This window comes from Sapajus apella, unplaced genomic scaffold (genome assembly GCF_009761245.1).
Source record: "Sapajus apella isolate SASKATOON/1434 unplaced genomic scaffold, GSC_monkey_1.0 scaffold56, whole genome shotgun sequence".
In the NCBI taxonomy this organism is placed as follows: Eukaryota; Metazoa; Chordata; class Mammalia; order Primates; family Cebidae; genus Sapajus; species Sapajus apella.
This window is the reverse complement of record NW_022436996.1, coordinates 4,204,918-4,229,091: the sequence shown is the minus strand read 5'-3', so window position 1 is coordinate 4,229,091 and position 24,174 is coordinate 4,204,918. Positions and strand designations below refer to the sequence as shown.

Here is a 24,174-nt window from a genome sequence, read left to right as displayed (position 1 = left end):
GGGGGTTGGGAAGCTGGGGAGAGATAGCAAGGGGAGAAATGTCAGATGTAGGTTATGGGGAAGAAGGCAGCAAATCACACTGCCATGTGTGTTCCTATGCAACAATTTTGCATGTTGTTCACATGTACCCCAAAACCTAAAATGCAATAAAATAAATAAATGGGAAAAAAAAAAAAAAAAACCGTGGGAATGTGGGAGCTACAACTCACAATGAGATTTGGGTAGGAACACAGTCAAACCGTGTCATCCTCTCTCCATCCATTTTCCAGGCAGTGTTACAAGCTAGCACAATCAAAGGTTGTGTATTTTCCCAGTTGGGCAATACACAACCTTTGTGAAAGGGGAAAAGGCCAAAATATAGGATATGTGAGGGCAAAACAATGTCAGTATTTGGTAACCCACTGATTGAGTGGTGTATTCCTGAAGTAGAGCATTGGGTACTCTGAGAATGACTCCCAGCAATTTTAGGACTACTTCCACGAGAAGAAGCACATAAGCATGTGTGTATGTACATATGTTATTCACCTTTTAGCGCAAAGGTAACTGGGCTTTCCACTACCATCGGTTTCTGTATACAAGGCTTGAAGGCCAATTGTATTTTATTTCCAGCAGTCTCTTCATGTAATCCCTGCAAGAAAAGCCCCTTTCAACAGGATTTGCTAACTTTTTCTTCAGTGTTCTCTGCTATACTCTGGTCAGGCGAGCGCACTGCATTCTTAGCAGTGCTGAGTATCATTTGTGTTCAGTGTTTCATTATCTGATAAACAAAACATTGTAATAAGATTTCTTTTTGTTATTTTTTAGCACTTTGTACAGCTTTTTGATCCACCTGTGTGTCCTTCATATACATATTTACTGCTCAGTGCACATGATTCATGATTTCCACTTGTAGGAATTTATCCCAGGGAGCTGTCAGAGACACAGGCAAAAATTTTTGTACCAAGAGGCACACAATAGTATTTTTAGTACAATAAAAAAACCAAAAGATTATATGTCAAATAACAGAGGGGTTAATGAAATAAAGTGTATATCTCTTCAAACGCATGTCTCAAAGAACGTTTAATAATGTGGAACAGCAGCTGGGCATGGTGGCTGACACCTGTAATCCCAGCTCTTTGGGAGGCCAAGCCAGGAGGATCACCTGAGGTCAGGAGTTTGAGACAGCCTGGCCAACATGGTAAAACCCCATCTCCACTAAAAATACAAAAATTAACCAAGCATGGTGGCACATACCTGTAATCCCAGCTACTTGGGAGGCTGAGGCAGGAGAATTGCTTGAACCTGGGAGATAGAGATTGCAGAGAGCCGAAATTACACCACTGCACTCCAGCCTGGCTGACAGAGCGAGACTCTGCCTCAAAAAAAAAAAAAAAGTAAAAATAAAATAACATGGAAAAGCATTCCTAATATAAATTAAGCATTATGTTATGTGGCCTTAGTTTTATTAAACACCTCCCCCACCAACACACATACATCTTTAAGGAAATAAAATACAACCAAGTTGATTTGCATATGTTTTTTAGAGACGGGATCTCGCTCCGTGGTCCAGGAAGGAGTTCACTGCAGTCTCGACCTGCTGGACTCAAGCAATCCTCCTGCTTCAGCCTCTCAAGTAGCTGGGACTGCAGGCATGTGCCACCACACTCAGCGAATTTTTTAATGGTTTTGTTGTTGTGGTTATTTGTTTTTGTAGAGCTGGGGTCTTACCATATTGCCCAGGCTGGTCTCAAACTCCTCGCCTCAAGTGATCCTCCCACCTCGGCCTCCCAAAGTGCTAGGATTACAGATAGGAGCCACCATGCCCAGCTCAAAGCTTATTTTAATGTAGTAGTTTGTATATGTATGAGTATGATCTGTAGGACAATGACATTTTTCTTTTTTTTTTTTTCATGTATTCCACAAAAAGCAAATACTTGTAGTCACAGCTTGGTGGCCTTTGCTGTGCTGTTTTCCAACTCACAGCTGGCCAGACTGATTCTATGATCTCAAGCCAACAGTTCACTTTTCAGAAAAGCCCAGCGCTCCTTCCCCAGCCCCATCTTTGGTGTTGGTTTATCTCTCTCACTTCTTGTTATTACTTCGTCGTAATTTTACTTAAGAAAAGTCTCAGAATTCCCACCATCATCCAGTTTCTGACATGAACCCATGGAAGTCCGGCCGTTCCGGAAGCTTGGTCTATGTCCGGGGCCTGACAGCTACTTAGAAGCAGCCACCAGGGGCCTTGTGTGGCCCAAGCAAACATTCTGCCTCCACCTGAGTCCACACTCAGCATCAGCCGGGCTCAGCAGGCTCTCGGGCAGCAATGGTCGGCCCGCAGGGTGGCATCACACATGTGAGCCTCTCCTGCAGTCTTCAGTGCAGCCATCCCCCAACCACGCAGGAGCTGCCTTCTCCCCCAGCCCCGCCGCCAGATGACAGCTCGGTGCAGGGAGCAGGACATCCACAGGTGTGTGTGGAATCTTCCCTGCCTGATGCCTCTCAGGAGCCAGGGGCGTGGCTTCGGGGCCCAACCAGGAACATGCACAAGGGTCTCCAGATTGGGAGAAGTGGCAGTTACAACTCCCTCCCCGTACTCATGGTTCTTCTTATCCCAATTGCAGCTTATCATAAATAATGCTGTCGTGAAGAGAGGTAATAGTCCACCCTTATCGGGTTTCCAGGGCAACAAGAGCAGGAAGTCAGCTGACGGTCAAATTCCATGCAGAGAAGACCACCTTAGGTTCTGAGCGCTAGCGTGTTTCTTCAATCTTTTAGCCACACTTGGTCATCCTGACTTGCTGTTATATGGCCTATTGATGAAGTCACTCGGGACCACAAGTGACATTGGTAGCACACCCAGAAATTAAAGCCGTGCAGAGACACGAGCTCACCAGTGCTCCTTAGGTTGTCCTTGGAGGCCTTCCTCACCCCACCTGCCAGCAGCTGCTGCTGGAGGACCTGCTGGCTTCCCTGGTCGGTTCTCTGCTTTCAGCAGAGTCTCCGTAAGAGAGATGCCAACCAGGTTGCAGATTTGGAGGCAGAATTCCTGTGTCCTGGTGACATGTTTTATGGGCATAGAGTGTTCCAGTGACAGGAGTTACCTGCAGGGTTGGGACGGTCTCCAGTGAAGACCCCCCTGTGTGCCTCAGGAGCAGTTACTTGGGGATGATTATTGCTAAACCGATGGGGATAGCTGCTTCCATGGCCAGCCAACCTGTTCTGTGCTTCGCCCTATATCACATGCAGCAGGATCTTTCATTTTTATTTACTACAGAAATGTCAGTAAATGGTTCCTGATATAATTAGCTTGATCAGGAAATGTGGTAACTCAAGAGAAGCCGCAGAATAGAGGGAGAAATGCAGTTGCTAAGGAGTCACCACTACCTGGATATGTCCTCGACATTAGGAAAGCCACTATGTGTCAATCAAAGAAACCTAGCCAATGTGATAACTGAAGTTTTCAATTTATATATAGAGAGAATCTATTTCCCCACTCGATAGTAACACGTTGGATTCACTATGAATGTTTAATTTCCTTTCCATGATAACTAGTTCTTCCTAGGCTGGGCATGGTGGCTCACACCTGTGGGAGGCCAAGACAGGAGAATTGCTTGAGGCCAGGAGTTTGGGACCAGCCTGGGCGACAGAGCCAGACCCCCATCTTAATTTAAGAAGAAATAATAAATAAATAAGTAGTTCTCCTTTTCAGTAGAAGGTTGGTAATGGCATAACTAATTAATTTGCTGAATATCATTTACTGATGTAAATATTAATGTAACTTTTGGATTTGACAAAGTAAAAGATGAAATAAATCTCTTAGAGATCATCCAACCCAACCTCATGTTATAGTGAAGGAAATTGCATTAAACAGTGTGGAGCAGCCTGCTCAAAGCTGGATGGCTAGTGGTTTTAAACAGGAATTCAGGGTTCCATTTCAAGTCCAAGCTTCTTTCTTTTTTCTCATCCCACCTTCATAGTATTGCTATCATTGTGTCAAATACTGAGCTGTGCAACATGTTTCCCTTTTGGCCTTGATTTTCCAGGACTAAAAACCAAATCGTGCCTAATTTTAGTGATTATCCCATCCCTGGTTCCTGGTGTAATTAGTCCCCTCGTTAGCTCTGTGTAGCTTTTACCATAACCACTCTGGGAACATGCAGATTGTGCTTTTATTGTAATCTATTTTGACTTGGTTTCAGAAATATTAATGGCGTAAATTATCACTTAATACACACACACACACACACACACACACACACACACACACACACACACACTTCTTCTCAGTAAGTTACCTGGAAGTTGTATTAACTTTTTAATTTGTCTTTTTAAATTCTCTTACTGATGTAAATATTCATGAAACTTTTGGATTTATTTGACTTTTAGAAAACTCAGCTAAAGCCTCAGTGAGTTAAAACCCAGCCAACTCACATGCTAAGCCCTGGCATGGTTTTTCTGTATACAACGTACATAGGAAAGAACAACAATAACGCAGACAACATCAAGGAGAACGGTTTCTGGGGTGGATATAGATTTGATCTAATCCCTTTTTGTACATCCTCCAATAGTTTTGGACAGTGAAACCTGGTGATCTTAGGTGATACAAGGTCATTAGTCAATAATAATTCCATATTGTGTACTTCATTCTGATCAATCAAGAAAGTGTAAAGTCTGGAAGTATATCCCTAATAAGGACTGAAATTGCGATGATCTCTCCTTTAGTTAGAAAATTTGCCAAGAGAGTGTATTTAACTGAAAGCTCCCGATCCTCTAGAGAATTCCGGTGTATTAGTTTGTTTTCATGCTGCTATGAAGAAACACCAGAGACTTTGGAACTCCCTACAGACTTGTTTAATAGCTTTGATGAAAATGCTGGTAGTGAAGTCCAGGCTGAGATGAAGATAAGGAACTTGTTAGGCAGTGCAGTAAAGGTCACTCTTGCTATCCAAAAAGACTGGTGGCATTTTGCCCTGCCCCAGAGATCTGTGGAACTTCAAACTTGAGAGAGAGGACTTAAGGCATCTAGAGAAAGACATTTCTAAGTAGCAAAGTGTTCAAGAGGAAACAGAATAAAAGTTTAGAAAATTTATAACCGGATGATGCAGTAGAAAAGAAAATCCCATTTTCTGGGGAGAAATTCAAGTTAGCTGCAGAAATTTGCATAAGTAACAAGGAGCCCAAGGTTAATCACCATGACAATGGGGAAAATGTCTCCAAGCCCTGTCAGAGACCTCTGGGAATTATGCAGCAGCAGCCCCTCCCATCACAGGCGTGAAGGCCTGGGAGGGAAAAATAGTTTCCTGGGCTGGGTCTAGGGCCCCTCTGCTCTGTGGAGCCTTGGGATTTGGTGCCCTGTGTTCTAGCCCCTCCAGCTTTGGCTAAAAGGGACCAACGTACAGCTCAGGCCATTGCTTCAGAGGGTGCAAGCCCCAAGTCTTGGCAAATTCCACATGGTGTTGGATCTGCAGGGGCATAGAAGTCAATAATTGAGGTTTGGGAACCTCCATCTAGATTTCAGAAGATGTATGGAAATGCCTGGATGTCTAAATAGAAATTTGCTGCAGGGGTGGAGCCCTCATGGAGACTCTCACTGTGGCAGTGCAGAAGGGAGATGTGGGGTCAGAGTCCCCACAAGGGCACTGCCTAGTGGAGCTGTGGGGAGAGGGCCATCATCCTCCAGACCCCAGAATGACAGACCCAACAGCAGCTCGCACCATGTACCTGGAAAAGCTGCAGACAATGCCAGCTTGTGGAAGCAGCTGGGAGGGAGGCCGAACCTTGTAAAGCCACAGGGGCAGAGCCGCCCAAGGCCATGGCAGCCCACTTCTGGCATCAGCATGACCCAGATGTAAGACACATTTTTGGAACTTCAAGGTTTAATGACTGCCCTATTGGATTTTGAACATGCATGGGGCCTGCAGCCCCTTTGTTTTGGCCAATTTCTCCCATTTGGAATGGGTGTATTTACCCAATGCCTGTACCCCCATTGCATCTAGGAAGTAACTAACTTGCTTTTGATTTTACTGGCTTATAGGCAGAAAGGACTTGCCTTGTCTCAGATGAGACTTTGGACTTGGACTTTGGAGTTAATGCTGGAATGAGTTAAGGTTTGGGGCGACTGTTGGAAGGCATGATTGTGTTTTGAATTGTGAGGATATGAGATTTGGGAGGGCCCAGGGAATGATATAGTTTGGCTGTGTCCCCATCCAAATCTCATCCTGAATTGTAGTTCCCATAATTCCCATGTGTCTTGGGAGGGACCAGGTGGAGATAATCGAAGTATAGGGCAGTTTCCCCGTCCTGTTCTCCTGATAGTGAGCTGCTTCCAATGAGATCTGATGGCTTTATAAGGGGCATCCCCATTCACTGGGCACTCATTCTCTCTTCTGCCACCCTGTGAAGAGTTGCCTTCCGCCATGATTGTAGTTTCCTGAGGCCTCCCCAGCCACGTGGAACTGAGTCAATTAAACCTCTTTCCTTTATAGAGAAAACCAGAGCAGACACAGCACAAAGAGGAGGAGAGATCTCTGCCGCTCGTTACGCAGCAGAAGTGGGCAAGGCCCAGAGGGGGCTTGCCGAGGGTGGACTGAGTGGGCTTACTTGGAATATAGCAAAGAGATGAGCCTGGCAGAAAGAAATTGAAGACGGAAAATAACTTGAGATAGGCTGGCGATGGCTCTGAATCCCAAGCAGAGGCCGTCACGCTTTTACCTGATAGGCTCAGAAGAAGAAGGAATAACAGGATAACTTTATTCATCTTTTTATTTATGATGAAATTTCGCTCTTGTTGCCCAGGCTAGAGTGCAATGGCATAGTTTTGGCTCACTGCAACCTCCGCCTCCCAGGTTCAAGCGAATCTCCTGCCTCAGCCTCCCAAGTAGCTGGGATTACAGCCACCCGCCACCACATCTGGCTTATTTTTGTGTTTTTAGTAGAGCTGGGGTTTCACCATGTTGGCCTGGCTGGTCTTGAACTCCTGACCTCAGATGATCCACCTGCCTAGGCCTCCCAAAGTGCTGGGATTATAGGCATGAGCCACCACGCCCAGCCAGGATAACATTTTATAAAAGGAATATTTGTTGAGCTAATGTACATTGAAGCCTACTTTAATTTCAATATAATTTTCAGACAAGGAATCACACGCTCGTACAATTCTCCAGCCTTATCATTGGAACACTTGCTGATGTGATACAGATGAAGTGGGGTTATGATGGACTATTTTAAGGCCTTAAATTATCAGACAATTTGGGACTGCAGCAACCCAAATGGTACCCTGCAGCCATCAAATGTGAGGAACTTCAGTGTGAGTGTCGACGCCAAATGGAACCTCGTCCACCCTGATGTAAATTGATGTTCCCTGGCTATCACCCTCAGCTGTACCCTTTACTCAAGAAGTACTTTGTTTAGGGGACTTTATGTTGTATAGAACATGGTTTTGCCTGTCACCCATCGGTGATGAACCTGCCATCTCTGTCTCTGTCTTTCTCTAGACACAAGCCTCCAGCTGCCCATGGTGCAGCTACCTGGGAGCCTCAGAGGCATCTCACGGTCAGCCTGCCCAAACCCTGCTCTGACTTCCTTCTCCAGTCCTTCTTTTCCTTCTTCATGTCCATCTTAATTCTTAGTAACCCATCCACTCTGTCACCGAGGTATGAGGACGAGACATCGTATTTCTCTCTTTCTTGTTCCCCACCCCACACCCACACCCTGGAGATTTGGCTTCTAATTTTTTTTCCAATCCATCTTCTCTTAGATCTCGTTTTCTGAGCCTGTTCTCTCACTATTTCTTAGGCCTTCTGCCTCCCATCGTTCCTCCGTCGTCATGGCGATATTTCTGAAATGCAAATGTGATTATCTGGCTCTTCTATGACGTTGCTTTCCAAGTTTACCCATCCCAAAGAAAATGAAGCCCCAGATTTCCTGGAACACGAGGCTTCCCACAGCCTGACCTGCCCCCGACTCTTGCTGCGTCTTTTCCCACCCTGCATCCCTACCCACTGAGCACTTTACAGCTCTTCCAACCTCCTTGCAGTCCCCCGAGTGCATCAGATCTGTGAGCCTTTCCACACATGGGTGCCGACATCTGAAGAGTTCTCCCTTGGCTCTCCCCCGTGCAGGCCGAATGGATTCTCCAGGCCCCTCCTCTAAAGCCTTCCCTCTTCACCCCAGGGATCGCTTACTGCCCCCTTGTATTATACGCTGCTCCTGGACCTGGGAGAGCAGGTGCATGCCTGATCAAATGTGGTATCTTTAATGATCAACAAATGTCAGGTAAACAGAGGCAGGGGTTGATCGGTTCCAGACAGAATTTACTCAAAAAGAGAACATTTTTTTTCCCCAAATGGCCCAAACTGGTTTTCAAGATAGCCCAATATATTATGCCATTTTAAAAATTTTATTTGCTTTTTAGGTGACACATACTAATTGCACTTACTTAATGTGGTACAGTGTCCGGTTTCTTTCTATTTTTTTTTTGAGACATTGTCTCACTCTGTCGCCCAGGCTGGTGCAATCTCAGCTCACTGCAACCTCCGCCTCCCAGGTTCAAGTGAACCTGCCTCAGCCTCCCGAGTAGCTAGAATTACAGGCAGCTACCACCACGCCCAGCTAATTTTTGTATTCTTAGTAGAGGCGGGGTTTCACCATGTTGGCCAGGCTGGTCTCAAACTCCTGACCTCAGGTGATCCACCCGCCTCAGCCTCCCAAAGTGACACTTCTTCTTTAAGATCTTTTATCTCTCTGCCTTTGAGTCATAGCCAGGAAATTCTTCACCCCTGCCACGCTCAGCAGCACTGCTCTCCTTGTGTCTGAACATCTCTGGACTTACTAGGTTTTGCCCATTTTCTCTTTCAAAAATTCCGGATATTCTACTTTCCAGAAGTTTCCTTTTTTGGCTGTGAATTAAAGAGCCGCAGCCTTCTCCCATCACTTAAGACTCCTTCAGTCTTTTTCTTCCAACTCGAGTACAGAGCTACTGCGGTGCGTGTCTGGGAGAGTGATGGGCTTACGACACACGGGTCTTATCTGTGTCACGGTTGGCTTGGTTACATCCCAGCCTCTCCAGAGCAACGACGTTCTGCTGGGATCTGGGGGCTCCGAAGTGGGCTGCATGGGCCAGGAAGCCAGCAAAATTTCCATCCTACAAGTGTGCATGAAATTAAAGATACACAGAAGTACCATGGCCACAACGGTGGTAGGAAGGTTGGAACACAGAGGAAAAATGACACATGGACCCTGCTCTCATAAAATTCGAAATCTCGTCAGTGGAGAAGACCGGATGTACCCACAGAAGAAACTTGGGTACAAAGTGGGAATGCTTAATATAACTCACCCTGCTGAGGACTTTGTCCGCTGCCCCAACACGGACCTCACTCTGCTGGTGAGGTCTGCTGAGGTTACTAAATATTTATAAAGGGTCGGCTCTCCTCACAGTCGGCTTCCAGCAGGCATTGGACAGGGCCCTCCGTGGCGGCCGGGCACCTGGCACGTGGCTCCCCTGCCTCCCTTGGCCTGGAGTCGCTGCGGCTCCTCCACAGGTCACTGTCCCCACCAGCCGCGGTGGTGTCGTGTTCAGCAGAAGCAGGAAACGCAGTCTCCTGAGGCTGTGCCGATTGCCCTCACTCTGCTCACTTGTGCTTGAGTGGACATTGCTTCAGCGTCAACGTGGAGGCCTCCGTCTGTGGGCTTCAGGGAGTGCCAGGGACCAGACTGCAGAGCGGGCCTCATCCTGTGCCCATGTCTGACCTCCCTTATCCTCTCCCCCGAGCTCTCACGCCTGCTTCCCACAACCTCTCGGCCTGTGGGATCCGTCTTGTTGGCGAGGCGGGAGTACAGCACCATCACAGGAGGGCTGTAATGGATGGAGATTGCTGAGGCTCCCTGCTGGAAGGCTGGGAGCTAAGCAAAGGCTTACAAGGGGCCAGGATCTGGATAGGAGCCGGGAAAACAGAGCATTGGGGTGAGGAGAAGGGTGAATAGATGGACTGAGGAGGGAACACAGCTGCACTGTGCCCAGGAGAGGGGGCTCTGGCAGGCAGAGCTTCCAGGCAGGGCTCCCGGGCCAGGGCGGCGTGGAGGAAGTGGTGACAGTGGTCTCGCCTGTCCTGGAAAAGCCTGTGGGCATCCCCATTGCTTGCTGCTGGGGGCTGGACACTCCCACATGAGGACCACAAAGCAGACTTCCTCATTCTCCTGTGCCTCATGTACATCTGAATATGTTTTGGAAACCTAAGCATTTACCTTGTAAAAGCTTTCTGGGCCAGCGCAGTGGCTCACGCCTGGAGGCAGAGGCGGGAGGATAGCTTCAGCCCAGGAGCTCGAGCCTGGGCAATATAGCGAGACCCTGTTCTCCACAAAAAGGAAAAAAAACAAAAAGACAAAAAAATAATAATAATAATAAGCGTAAAAGCTTCCTGGAAGAAGGAGCCGAGGTCCGACGGCAGAGTGCACAGGATAGCAGCCCCCCACCACCCTGCTGCAGCGGGACTGGGGTTCCGGTGGATGGTGGGTTCAGGCGTTTCAACAGTGTCTCCAGCTGCAGGGCCCACTGCCACCATCGAGTTGAGGCCTCAAAATCCATCGTAGAAGCAGGTACTGGCTGAGTGCCCACAGGGCCCATAGGGCAAAGGCCATCCTGGAAAAGGGGTGGGCAGCGCCTTCACCAGAAAGGACTGCAAGTTTTGAGCTAGCCAACAGGGTTCTTGACTGATGGAACTTTCAGTGAGAAGGGCCTCCTGCCAGTGTAAGCCAGCAGTCACCAGGGAGCTGACCACAGGGCTCCCAGCAAGACTATTTCCTGGATAAGCCTCGAGACCAGGGCAGAATGGGGCCAGCTGCTGCCGCGGCTGCCATGTCTACAGAGACAGGCTGTGACAATGACAGTGGGACATCCTTCCATCCCCACCTGGTTCTTCTGTGTGGGTCTCATGAGTGTGAGCTTCCAGCATCAGGTTCCTTCTGGGTGAGAAAGAGGATGTGAGAGGCGGTGTTGTGATCACAGAGTTGTTTGTGGTCTGGTGCATTTGCAGTATCAGTCACACCTTTCACTTATTTAGCAAGTTGCCATCAAGATGCAACATGTCGTAGGCATGACACCACAAGTCCTGGAACCTGCTGCCTAAGTTCCGAGCCTGGGTCGGGTCCTTCTTCTGTTAACTGCTGACCTTGGGCAAGGCATTTAAATGCCATGTACAACCTGGCTTCAATCCCAGCCCCACCCCTGGCCTGCCAGCTGTGGGGCAAGTTACTTAACAGCTCTGTGCTCCCATGTCTTATCTACAAAGCAGGAGTGATGGTACCTGCCACACAGGGTTATTTTTAAAGATTAAGCGAGTTGATGCTCGTAAAGTGTTTTAGAAGTGTCTGCCCAATACATGCAAAAATTTACCCGAAATAGATCAAAGACCTAAATATAAGTGAAAACTGTAAAAATCACAGAAGCATAAGAGAAATGTTCATGGCCTTGGATTTGGCAATGGATTTTTAGCCATGACACCAAAAGCACGAAAAAGAAAAGAAAAAGAAATAGATAAGCTAGACCTGATCATAATTAAAAGCATTAATCCTTAATATTCTAGCTGGGATGACACCTGCCGTGACGCCTCTTCTAACCCCTTCGGAGAGAATGGATTTTTTATAAAAGACATTAACAGCAGCAGATGTGATAGAGCATTTACTTCAGGGCAGGCTCCGTTTTACGTGCTTTGAGTTGGTTGACTCACTTGCCCTTCACATCCATTTAAGATTAGGTTCTATTGGTCAGGTGCAATGGCTCACACGCCTCATCTCAACATTCGTGAAGCCAAGGCAGGAGGATCACTTGAGGCCAGGAGTTCAAGACCAGCCTAGGCAACATAGTGAGACCCCATCTCTATCCGGAAAAAAAAAAAAAAAAAAAGCCAGGTGTGGTGGTGTGTGCCTGTGGTCCCAGCTACCCGGGGGGCTGAGGCAGGAGGATTGCTTGAGCCCAGGAGGTTGAGGCTGCAGTGAGCTTTGATAACACCACTGCACTCCAGCCTGGTGACAGAGGAAGACCCTATTTCCCAAAAACAACAACAAAAGATGAGGTTTTATTATTATCTCTGCTGACAAATGGAGAAACTGAGGCACATAACAGTCCAGCAGCTGGCCCAGGCCATCCCCTGTGCTCCCAGCACATGGTGTACACATTATCGTGTAGCCTGGAGCACACTGAACTGGGTAGATCCAGATTCCCACTGTGAATGGGGACTCCCATGCACACTGGTTAGGGCCAGTGACGTCCCTAACCCTGCATCATGGGACCTCAGTGACTTCTGCAGGACTGAAAGTCACATCTTGATCGGGTTGCAGACTAAAGATTTAAACTTTATTCTGAAGTGAGCAGAAAGTTATTTCAGATTTTTTAAAAAATGCTTTAGAAAAACTGTGTTTCAGTAAAGACATATCTGGACTGCGACATATGAGATAAATTGGACACAGCAGTAGCAGGAGGCAGGGAGTTGAGTGAAGGCAGCCTATGGTTGTGAGCAGCTCCAAGTGGGTGGGGTGAGGCCTTGGGGTGGCACGTGAACTAATCCAGACAGTAAAGGCCACACATACGGAGGCTTCGATCCCCTTTAGAACAGGAATCTCAGAAACTCAGAGGAGGCTGATTGCTCTGCCAGCCGTGCGCATAATGGATAAAAAGTGAAAACTCGGCCGGGCGCGGTGGCTCAAGCCTGTAATCCCAGCACTTTGGGAGGCTGAGGTGGGTGGATTACGAGGTCATGAGATCGAGACCATTCTGGCCATGATGAAACCCCGTCTCTACTAAAAATACGAAAATTAGCCGGGTGTGGTGGCACGCGCCTGTAGTCCCAGCTACTCGGGAGGCTGAGGTGGAAGAATCGCTTGAACCCAGGAGGCGGAGGTTGCAGTGAGCCAAGATTGCGCCCCTGCATTCCAGCCTGGCAACAGAGCAAGACTCCGTCTAAAAAAAAAAAGTGAAAACTCAGCCACCACCCCAGTATTTCATCTCAGCATCCAGGATTTCTCAGCTTTCTGGGGGTTAGCATCGCAAAACCACAGGCAGAGCCTGATGCTTCTGTCCTCTTTTCCTCAGATATCTTAATCTGAATATGAAAAGGAAAATGTGAGCCATGGTGGCTCACGCCTGTAATCCCAGTGCTTTGGGGGGCTGAGGTGGGTGGATCACTTGAGCTCAGGAGTTTGATGCCCAGCCTGAGCAACATGGCAAAACCCCATCTACAAAAAAATACAGCCATCAGGCGAGAGTGGTGGCTGGCACCTATAGTCCCAGCCACTTGGGAGGCTGAGGTGGAAGGATCGCTTGAGCCCAGGAGGCAGAAGTTACAGTGAGCTGAGTTTGAGCCACTGCACTCCAGCCTGGGTGACAGAGCAAGACTCTCTCTCAAAAAAAAAAAAAAAAGGAAAATGTGAAAGATCTTCAGAGCAAAACACATTCTTTATAGCTTGTTCTTTCATTTTCCTTCCACTAGAAATAAAGCCAAAGCAAAAAAAGGATTTAATATCCATCACAGCAAACTTTACTAACTCAAAATAATAATTGGCTGTGGTCTGATTTGATTCAAAAATTCATTGTAAGGTTACAATGCATTTTTTTTTAAAGCTAAAACTTAGTAATACATCATACCCTTAGGCAAACTCATAAGAACAGATGCTGAAATTAAATTAGGATGTATACTTGTTTCTGGAAGTTTTCCAACTCATTTCTGGCTGAAGTGAATCCTTGCAGAGCCAGGAGGCCTGAGTAGAAAATGGGTACTTGCCACTGCTTTTGGATCCATCCCTCCGTGAAAACAATCTAGGGAAACTGCCCTTTTCTTATTTTCAGTAAAAAACTTTCCATATTCATGCTATTTTCTGTATTATGCAAAATACCTTCTCTCCATAGCCTCTTGAATGATACTGCAATATTTTTCCTAGAATTTCTTGAAAGAAAACAGCTGGTTTGGTCCCTGCTCTTGGTCTGCATGCCCGATCTCTGTAGACACTGGGTATTTGCAGTCCGGGCTGCATCAGGTTCTGAGATTCCCGTAGGATATGGGCAGAGAGTTGAGAGGCAGGAAACCCAGGGCAGAGCTGATCATTGATCCATGCACCCGAGAGTATGGTGTGTAGGATAATTTATAGCTTAGGAGCTCTGGGAGGCATGAGGTAGTTTGTGGGCCACAGGTCCTCAATTTTGGCTGCATATTGGAATCACCTGGGATATTTCTTTACATTGCTGATGGCTGGATTCCATTTCTAGAGATTCTGACTTTGGGTTGGGCTGGTGGACTGGGCATTAGGATTTTCAAAAGCTCCCCAGGCCATGTAATATGCATCAGAATCTGAGGACCACCAACATAGTCCATCTTCCTGCTCCTCCTCAGAGAGAGGGTGACTTGCCTGAGGTCAGAATTATAGTATTTTCCAGTGTACCCCAACTTGGCAGCTGGCTCTTCATCACACAGTGGCCCAAGAGAACAGTTTGAGAGCAACTTTGCTTCATCCCACAACGTCACCCCAGACCTCAGGTCACTTCCCATGGTCAGTAGGCTCTTCTTGCAGACTCACTGGCTGGTCCTCCTCCATCTCCATGGTGAGTGCTCCTCAGATGATGGCAACCGGCTTCCCCCATTCGGGGCCGGTCTCCCTTGTCTTTGCCACACCATCTGCCTCCACACTCATCTTCGGAGACTTGGGTGTAAACACATTGCCTCCTACTGTCCTCTGTCAGGGGCTCCCCTTTGCCTTTGGGATACCTTAGTGTGGCTTGCAGACCCTCCAGGAGCTGGCTCCTGGCCTCCTGAGTGTCCTCTCTTGCCCCTCCTGCATGATTCCACTTGCATGAGGTCCCTGGAGTTGTCAGAGCCCTAGAGACAGGAAGCAGAGGGGGAGTGCCAGGGCTGAGAGAAGGATGGGAAGTTGTAATAGTATTTAACAGAGCCACAGTTTCAGTTGGGAAGATGGAAAGGTTCTGGAGGTGGAAGGTGGTGATGGTTGCACAAGACTGTAAGCGAACCTACGGCACTGAACTGCACACTTAAAATGCTTAAAATGGCAAATTGTATGTCATGTATATTTTATCGCAATAATAACTTTTTTCAATAACTTTCTGAGGAAGGCCTTGCCTGGCCGTTTGCCGGAGTTAGGCAGTTCTGTTTTCTATTTCCAAAACTCCACATTGTTCCCTATCAGACCATTGTCCTGTTTAGAGTCTGGCGTCTTTACAGATTGTAATTAAAATAAAGGGACATTGGAGTTTTCACCGATTTGCCACTGTGTTCCCCCATGAATGCAGAGCAGGTGCCCATTGCATAATTTTTAATAAATGTTGTTGAATGAAGAAAACCCAGATCTACAGTGTCCTAGCCCATCATTCTTAATTGCTAGGAAAAAATTGGATTGCTAAAATAATCCAATTTGATATTATGTTAGTCCATTCTCACATTGCTATAAAAAACTACCTGAGACTGGGTAATTTATAAAGAAAAGAGGTTTAATTGACTCACTGTTCTGCAGGCTGTATAGGAAGCATGGCTGGAGAGGCCTGAGAGAACTTTCAATCATTGTGGAAGGGGCAGCAGGCATATCTTACATGGCGGGAGGAAGAGGGATAGAGCACGGGGCGGGGGTGAGCTACACACTTTCAGTCTCATGACAACTGCCTCACTGTCAGGAGAACAGCAAGGCAGAAATCTGACCCCATGATCCAGTCACCTCCTACGAGGCCCAGCCTCCAGCATTGGGGATTACAATTCAATGTGAGATTTGGGTGGGAACACAAATCCAAATCATATCAGATATTAAAGTACCTAGAAGTATCAGACCACAAATTGTCCAGTCATGGTAAGTGATAACATTGGGTAAAGAATGTGGAGTTTGAGCCTCTGATTGATCCTTACATGTATATTCTGTTGGAGGTGGGTAGACCTCCAAGAATTTTGAGACTGCCTTTGTTCTATCTAATAAATACAACAGGAAAATAAAAACCAGGCTGATGAGTTCAGATTTTTTAAGAACAACCTATTTATAACTACTTCCTTCGTTAATACTATAATTTTTTTCTCTTTCCAAATTAGATATTTATTTTTGAAAACAATATCTACTACTGTGCACATGTTGGGAAACAGGCCATCCGCGTGGTCTCCACTGGGAAGGAAGGTGTGATTTACAATGGCCTCAGTGACTGGCTGTATGAAGGTAAGTCACGTGGAGGGGAGAAGGAAGGAAGATTTGTGGTTGCTGTCATTGCTGCTGCTACGTTAAAGTTGTTTTTTTTTCTTTTTTCTTTGACTTTGGCTGTAAATTAAACTCCAGTTTCTTGAGATTTTGCAAAATTTCAAAGATTTTGTTGGAGCTCTCAGGAGCATCAGGCTGTTCTCAGGAGCCTGCGGTGTCACACACTCACTTGGGGCAGGTGAGCCGGGCTTTGGGCTTTGCAAGGTCCTGCAATTCTTTTCTGAAGGGCAGGAGACCTGTTAATGGGAGATTTATTATGTGAGGAGGTGACTTCCGGGAACGTTCAGGGACTGCAAATGCACGTCTCTACCCTAATCTGGGACGTGAGTGCCTTGTTTTGCCTTGAGAAGGGGACAGTTGGAAAAGAAAGAATGAGTTCCATCTTTCCATCAGAGTGACTTGCTGCTGAGCGCACCTCCGCTTTGCTGGACGTTTTATGCCACTGGTTGGCCTTTGGCACCAGAAGACTCTTGTAAATTATTAAGTAACTAGAAATCAGAGGGAGAAGTTCTTTTCTTAAACTTTGTTACTCTGTCTCCATGCTCATCATAACAGTAACAACCAGGGATTGATTAGTATGTGCTGCCAGGCACTGTTGGAAGCATTTCGTTCTCTGTTACTTCATTCCACCCTGTCAGTTTGTTCAGGCTGCTGTAACAAGATGCAGCAAGATTTCACAGACTAGGTGGCTTAAACAATGAACATATATTTGTCACAGTTTTGGAGTCTGGGAAGTCCACGACCAGGGTGTTGGCAGACCCAGTGTCCGGTGAGGCCTCTCTTCCTGGCTCGCTGGCCATCTTCTTAGGTCCTCACTGGCAGAATAGAGAGAGCTCTGGTCTTTTTATCTCTTCGTAAGGGCACAAATCCCATTCATAGGGGCAACACCCTCATGACCTCGTCACCTTCCAAAAGCGCCACCTCCTAACACCGTCACTTTGGGGATTTAGGCTTCAACATACAAATTTGGGGGGACACAGATATTCAGTTCATAGCACTGTCATAACAAGGTTCTATTTCGCAGATGACATGGTGAGGTTAAATAATTGGCTCACATTTACACAAGGGTAAGGAGTATTTATTGGGGAAAGTCATTGTTCAAATTCAGGACAATTAATTACCTTTTTAAAATTCCACATGTGGCTAGAGTAAGCACATGCTTTCCCGCATGAGACCGATGAATAACCCAAGCTCTTCTCCGCCTCCTGGCCTGAGACCGTGTGGTCACAGCAATAACTCACCCTGTTAGGCTGAGTCAAGAGAGGGTCAGGGAGATTCTGGGTGCTTTCTCAAGCCAGTATCACTTTCTCCCAGTGCTGTGCATGTCTCCGGCTGGGATTCTGCATTTTAGTGGCTTTATGTATCATAAATTATAAAGCAGATGGAAATGCAAGCTTAGTGTTACCTCCTAGCATAATTTCACTGAAGCCATAAAGTTCTATGACTTGATTTTTAATTTTTTTAAATGGAGGTATAATTTGTACGCAATAAAACGCACATTATAAGGACAGTTTGATGAGTTTGGCACATGTATACGCGATGTCACCCCAGTCAAGACATAGACCATTTCCATCAGTCTAGAAAATTCCCTCAGTCCCTTTCCAATGGCTTTTTCCCTAAGTCTGTCTTCCAGAGACTGCCGTGGTCCTGGAATCGAAGCAGCTCATTTTCTAACAGACTCACTGGAACCCAGGCTCCACTTGAGGCTGTCCTTGCCTGTGTGGTCACCTTGGAAGCCCCGTGTTTATTCTGATGTGGCTGCCAGTTCTCAGAGCCTGCTGAGGAGTCCAGTTTCCTTCTGAGCCCCAGGAGATTCAACCCTGAGATTTTATTGTCACATGAGTCCTTGGCCACCCTGATAAAGCCACTGGAATGAAAGAGGGGACACAGTCTGCTATGGTTATGCCTGTTCTGTGCAGAAACAGCCCTAGAAACAGTATACCCCAAGACGTCCCAGCTCCACCGAGGAGGCACAGCCAGCAGCACTCAGGGAAACTCCAGAGGAGCTGCACCTCTGCCCGGGTGCGGTCCCTGTGCCCGTGGAGCTGACCTGCCCCCTGGGCTCAGGAGACTGCTGACAGTGAGGACTCTGAAGCCCCATGAGTGCTTCCCTTGGAGAGAAAAAGGCCTTATACCTGGGAGCAACTAGAAAACTGAGTCCCGTTTGCTCCCTGACATCTGAGATCTCACTAACAGCTCTTTTGCTTCGGTGTGAGATCGGCTCAGTATCTGGATAGGGAAGGGAACCCAGGGGCTAGAGATCAGAACATGAGCAGTTCAAAGTAAGGCTGTGGAGCTGTAGGGACCCAGGGAGGAGACCTGGCCCAGTCACGGGACATGACAAGGGTCTTCCACTCCACAGACCTCAACATGCTCACCTGTACGTAGGAAGAATGCCCTCAATACTACACTTTCTGAGGACTGTGAGACTGAGTGGAACACACGCAGCACACGACATGTTCAGCAAAGGACCGTTGCTGCTGTCCTTCTTACAACAATACAAATAACTTAATGATAATAATTTATGTAGTTATTACTATTATTGTAACTATTTGTTACTACTGTTTTTAGCACAAAGGAAAAAAATGTTTAAAAAAGAGAAAGGAAAGCATAGGTATCAAGACCATGTTCCCCAGGGGGTCGTTCTGCCACAGGGCAGAAATTGACCTGAAAATTCAAGAGAGATCAGTGCAAATAATAATGACCCAAGGTGTGCCCCCTGCCCCTAGGAGAAAGGGCCCCTAGAATATTGGCTGCAAGAGCTTAGTCGTTCTCGGGGACTAATCTCCCCTAAAACTTCCATAACCAGGAGACTTAAAATATCTTTTTTAGTATCTTCTTAATAAAATAAAAAGTTCATTGCTTTACCATTCAAGTTAAGCTTTTGCTTTAGCAAATCCATTGAAAGGACTTTTTTCTTCAAGGCATTTACACAAAATCTCGTTGATGTGATAACAGAGCCCTAAATATTTTAAATCAATCACAGTTGATGTGGCAGCCTAATCTACTTAGTGTTGTTCCCTGGAAGGTTTATATGCTGATGCTTTGATTTCCAAAGTTGGGAGCATAGGAGCCCTGGGGAATCTTGCTTCCTTTTTTAATAATGGGAAAGTAAACTTTGATGATTGCTTTTGCCTACTCAGTGACTTAACTGTTTCACTTCCAGACTCTTCCTTTAAAAAAGTTCAGGGATGGGGGAGATTAGAATGAAAATGTTCTGAAGCATTTGCAGAGGGGCTGATTCGCTTGGAGATGTTAGTTTAAGAAGGCAAGCTGTGTGTGTGGGAAACAGCCGCTGCAGTCCGTAGCTTGTTGGCAGAAAAATGCCTTATTGACTTGTTTCCTAGAAAGGATCTTAAACATACAAAACATTTCAAAATATTGGAGACTGAGGGAGAGAAGAGGTGGGAGCCCCATGAAGGCTGCTGGGAGTCTCCATCCCTTGACCTAAGGTTTGAACACACAAAGCGAGGAAAGCTCCAGTTTGCTGAAGCAGTTGCCCACACGCCAGAATGCTGGCTGTGAACTCAGCGCTGGCTGTGAACTCAACGCTGGCTGTGAGCTCAGCGCTGGCTGTGAACTCAGTGCATCTGTCTTGCTGATTCTCTAAAGATCTTTAGAGTCCTTTGGCTTATGGCGGTCACAAACTGATTTTGATAAGCAAAATGCCTATCTTCATTTTATTCTTCTGGGAAAATGTCATAAAATTACTCGGAATTTTGATTTTAATATAAAACTAAAGACCGCTTAATAGAGTCCTACAACTTTTTAAAGTTTATTAAAATTTGTTTATTCATAAACTAAAAGTAAGATGTTACTGAAGATTTTGAGAACTGTGAGTGAGTGTTCTGTTAAGAAATTGCACTTTGATGCAAGGCTTAGTAATTCTGCAAAGTTCCTAGTATGTAGGCCTATGAACAAAGAGTTGGAATTCTCCAAGAGTTGGTGAAGGATCTTTGTTACTGCTGTGACAGGGTTGGTTGTGTTTCCAGTTGCCACTCTTCGTTGATAAATTACTCTTAACTCATCTTCATTATCATCATATGCATGAGCTATAATGGGACAGCACAGAATTTTTGGCCAATAATTTGCTAATAATGACTTTAAGTTATTAATGTTTGAGCTAAACAATGAGTCATCCATACTTCTATGCCAAAGCTGTCATATGCATATGCATATACAAAATGCATATAATTATTCAGCGATATGCCATTATCATGGAATGACTCACAGCCCTGTGGAAAGCTGGAACATATTGGGGTCACAGGAGGACAACATCTTTCCTCATGTATATAAAAGATCTTATCCCCTCGCAGGGCAGTGGAGGTAGAGTGGGGGATGATGAACTCAGAGAAGATATTTATAGAGCTCAGCCTGGAGTCATCAGCCCGTCAGCACAGGGAAAGTGAGAAAAGGGCCCAGAGGGAATTTATTTCATATCTGGTTTGGCATGGATGAAATTCCAGGGCTGGATTTTTCTTAACTAGTCCAGGACATGGAGGTACTTGACAACTGTGATCAGCTCAGGAGACCCGGTTTGGCACGAAGCATTTCCCCGTGCACGTCAGCAGGAATCATGTTAGATGAGACTCGAAGCCGCCCCGGCGCTAGTTCCCCTTGCGTGGTTCTAGGACTCCTGCAGTCAGGTGGCCCTGATAAGCCGTGGCCGGTGAGAAGCCTCCTGCCAACAATACTCACTTCTACTCTACCCTGCCCAGTCCACCGTCCTCCCCTGGACTCCGTGGCACGCTCCCCATTCTTTGCAGCCCTGCCCTGACTCCTGAGTCCCCTTCCTCCCGGCAACACCCCTTGCCACAGTCCCCAGGGTGCCACCATCCTGGTTCCACCTACCTGGGAGCCCCTCAGAGAGACTGTCTCCACTCTCCCACACTAACTGCTGCCTTCACTGGGTGGCCAGCATGGAGGAAGTGGGGAGGTGGCTCATCTGGCCAGAAAGGAGCTCTTTCTAGAACCGCTGTTGCTGGAGAGAGGCTAAGCGCATCCTGAGTTGGAACGCATTCTCGTCTGTGGTGTAGTCAGCCTGCTGTACAAGGGGCAGAGCCTTTCCTAAGCGAGGCCCCTCAGTCCTGCCTGATGAGCGCCAAACCTTGGTGGTGTGACCGTTACTCTCCATCTGTGTGTCCTGCTCATGTCCAGGGACTGCCAGGCCAGCGTGAGGCAAGGCCGGCTTTGCACTTCTTTACAGTTTCTCAAAGCATCTTTAAGGAGTCAGCACTCATGACCTAATAGTTTTCTGTTCCAGTGAAGTGCTCCAAGAGGCACCAGCAAAAGGGCAGGTGGGCCCCAGGCACATACGTTTGAGTTAATGAGGTTTCGAGGTGGTGCAGTTCCATGCTTTATTATCTTGAGTATTCAAGGAGGCGGAGAGCACGCAGCAGTAGCAGCGGGATAGCGTAGTAGGCCAACGTGATTGTCACACTGTCATGGAAGAAAAAACATCATTAAACTAAAGCACTTCTGGGGATCGTGGAATGATTCTCAGGGTCTGTTTACCTCAGGAAGCACATTCACCAAAAGAAAAGGAAGCGCTTTGTTCATCCAGATTCCCGTAAACTCTACATCCCACGAAAGCAGAACAAACTTATGTAAAAGTAACATTTCACGTGAAACTTGCCTGTTGGCTTTAATTACATTCATGACATGTTAGAGAATTTGTACACTTTGTGTACCTCATGTCACGTTGATACTCAGTGTGCTGAGCACCTGTTTCCTGCGTGTTGTGAACGGACTAGAGCCAGGTGTGACCATCAGTAACGGTACAGTCTTCAGTGAGTAGCAGCAGCCTTGGACTGTTAGATGGAGACGAAGAAAATCTAGTCCACTGTCTTCTTATCTAAGAAAGCATTCCTAGTGCTGCTTCTGCTACCTTTCTTTAGAGACAGGGTCTCACTATGTTGCCCAGGCTGGCCTCAAACTTCTGGGCTCCTGCCTTAGCTTCCTGAGCCGCTGGGGGCTGCAGGAGCCTGCCACTGAGCCCAACCACTCATGCTGTTTTTAAAACTCCCTGACATACATTTGGAGACTATTATTTGAGGTGCTTACAGAGGCCCCCTGCAGTGTAGATTCTTGACTGGGTTCTTCAAATATTAACTGCCTCTGAAGCACCTGGCTAGGGCACTTCAGCTGCTAGCAAACTGCTCCCAGGTAGTGGATCAAAGTGGATTTTTACACCCATCATACATCGTAGTGGCCATAATGATATATTTTTAAATAAGTACAATGGGAATTAGAATGATGTTCAAATATGTACATGACTATTTAAACCGTAGATTTGTAGTTCTTTGGACCTCACGTTGATGACATGTCTTATTTGCATAATGGGAAATGTTTGGTTAGACACGGATGTCGCTATCAGTAAATTGGCAAAAACTTGCGATTTGCTTGACAACGCTCCTTTGTGGAAGAGCAGGGCAGTCTTTGTAGTGATGGTGCCTGTGTTTAAAAAAAGCTCCATCCCATAAAAGCTATATGAACTTGGATGAATATTTGACCTCTTTGCGTCTCTGCTGCCTTGTCTGGAAAACAAAGATAACAGCAGTAAATGCTCCGTAAGGTCATAGAGGAGATTAAAATAACCTAAAACGCATAGAGCTCTTAGCACAGCGCCTGGAACTGGTCAACTCTCAGTATTGGTGGTACAGCTACGACGGCTTTACCTTGTAATTTCCAAACTCGGTAAAATAAGAGGTACCTGCTCCACTGTTTCATCTGCGTTGTCGGGAATCAGGAGCGTTAATGTGTAATTAGTGACACCTGTCAGTGTTGAAAACTCTTAAGTTCTATTCACTTGTGAATTATTATCTATAGTATGTCACATGAAAAATGCGCTATGAGTCCCCAATCACCCTAGAAACACTGTTGATACAGTGTCGAACACCTCTTCAAGAGCCTTCTGTCCACGCTTAGATTCCCCAAGCTGAAAGCACACTCTTATTTGCCGCTGATGCCTGACAGAGAGACAGCTGTTTTCCTTATGAGCCCCAAAGTTCTCGTGACGTGGTAAAAATTATGCCTCATGATCTCTTACAAAAATTGAGCACTTAAAAAAATTATATTCCACTTCATCTGTAATTTCTAAGGGAGGATATGTGAGTAAAAGTACTGATGAAAATATCTAAAATGTAATCAGTGACTGGTGAAGCTGTCAGACCTAGGAGGTACTGTGCAATGGAGCGTTGGCTAAATGAAATAGCAATCTTTCTGAGCAGGAGGCTGAATGCTTTGGGTATTTAATGTAACTGCAATGAGTATTTTCCTTGTCTAGCCCTAGTCTACAACTCCGTAAAGTATTAATGATCTTGACTTGATGAGCATGTGAATTTTACCTTGTGGAGAGACAAGGAGGAAAAGCCAAAATCTGTTCAGTGGAAACTCAGTCGGCTCTGACCAGGAAATGGCTGAGACGGCCTAAGAGGTCCATTCCTTCTGTGCTTCTGTGACCCTGTGAGAGATTTCTGGGTTTCTAGATTTCTAAAAGGATCGACATGAAAACAGTGTTCTAAGGCAGGAAATGAAAATGTCAGGAGCATAACATAGACTGTAATTGTCACGGGTAAGTCAGGATGGCTGCCAAGGCCGTCTTAGCCCCCTGGGTCCAACTGCATCTGTGCCTCACTTGATCCTGGGTCCCACCAGACCCTCCCCTCCCTCCCCCTGCTCTCAACATAGCAATCATGGCATCATGGCTGCCTCAGCTCCAAACTTTAAATCCAGGTAGGTCTCCCGGAAACACCAGCACATCCTAATGCACTGTCTCTCTGTCTCTGCGGTCATGAGTAGACTACTCTCTTCTTGCTGTAGCAATACAGTGTCTGCCCTCACTCACCTATGTTCATCTGAGTTTCCTTGAAAGAATATCGCATGGCTATTGATTCTCAAGTCACAGAAGGAGGGAGTGTTGGAGCTGACATTGACGTTAGCAGTCGCTGAGTCCAGCAGTCGGCAAAC

At 46.4% G+C, this 24,174-nt stretch overlaps 1 protein-coding gene across 5 annotated transcripts in view; it reads left to right on the top strand.

Moving 5' to 3' along the window:
* DPP6 (dipeptidyl peptidase like 6) overlaps positions 1-24,174 on the top strand; it is a 1,109,512-nt gene that overhangs the window by 931,967 nt on the left and 153,371 nt on the right. For all 5 annotated transcript variants that reach the window (XM_032245216.1, XM_032245218.1, XM_032245215.1 and 2 more), the window contains one exon: positions 16,047-16,167. In XM_032245216.1, coding sequence (XP_032101107.1) covers positions 16,047-16,167 — 121 coding nt within the window. The remainder of the gene's footprint in view (positions 1-16,046; positions 16,168-24,174) is intronic.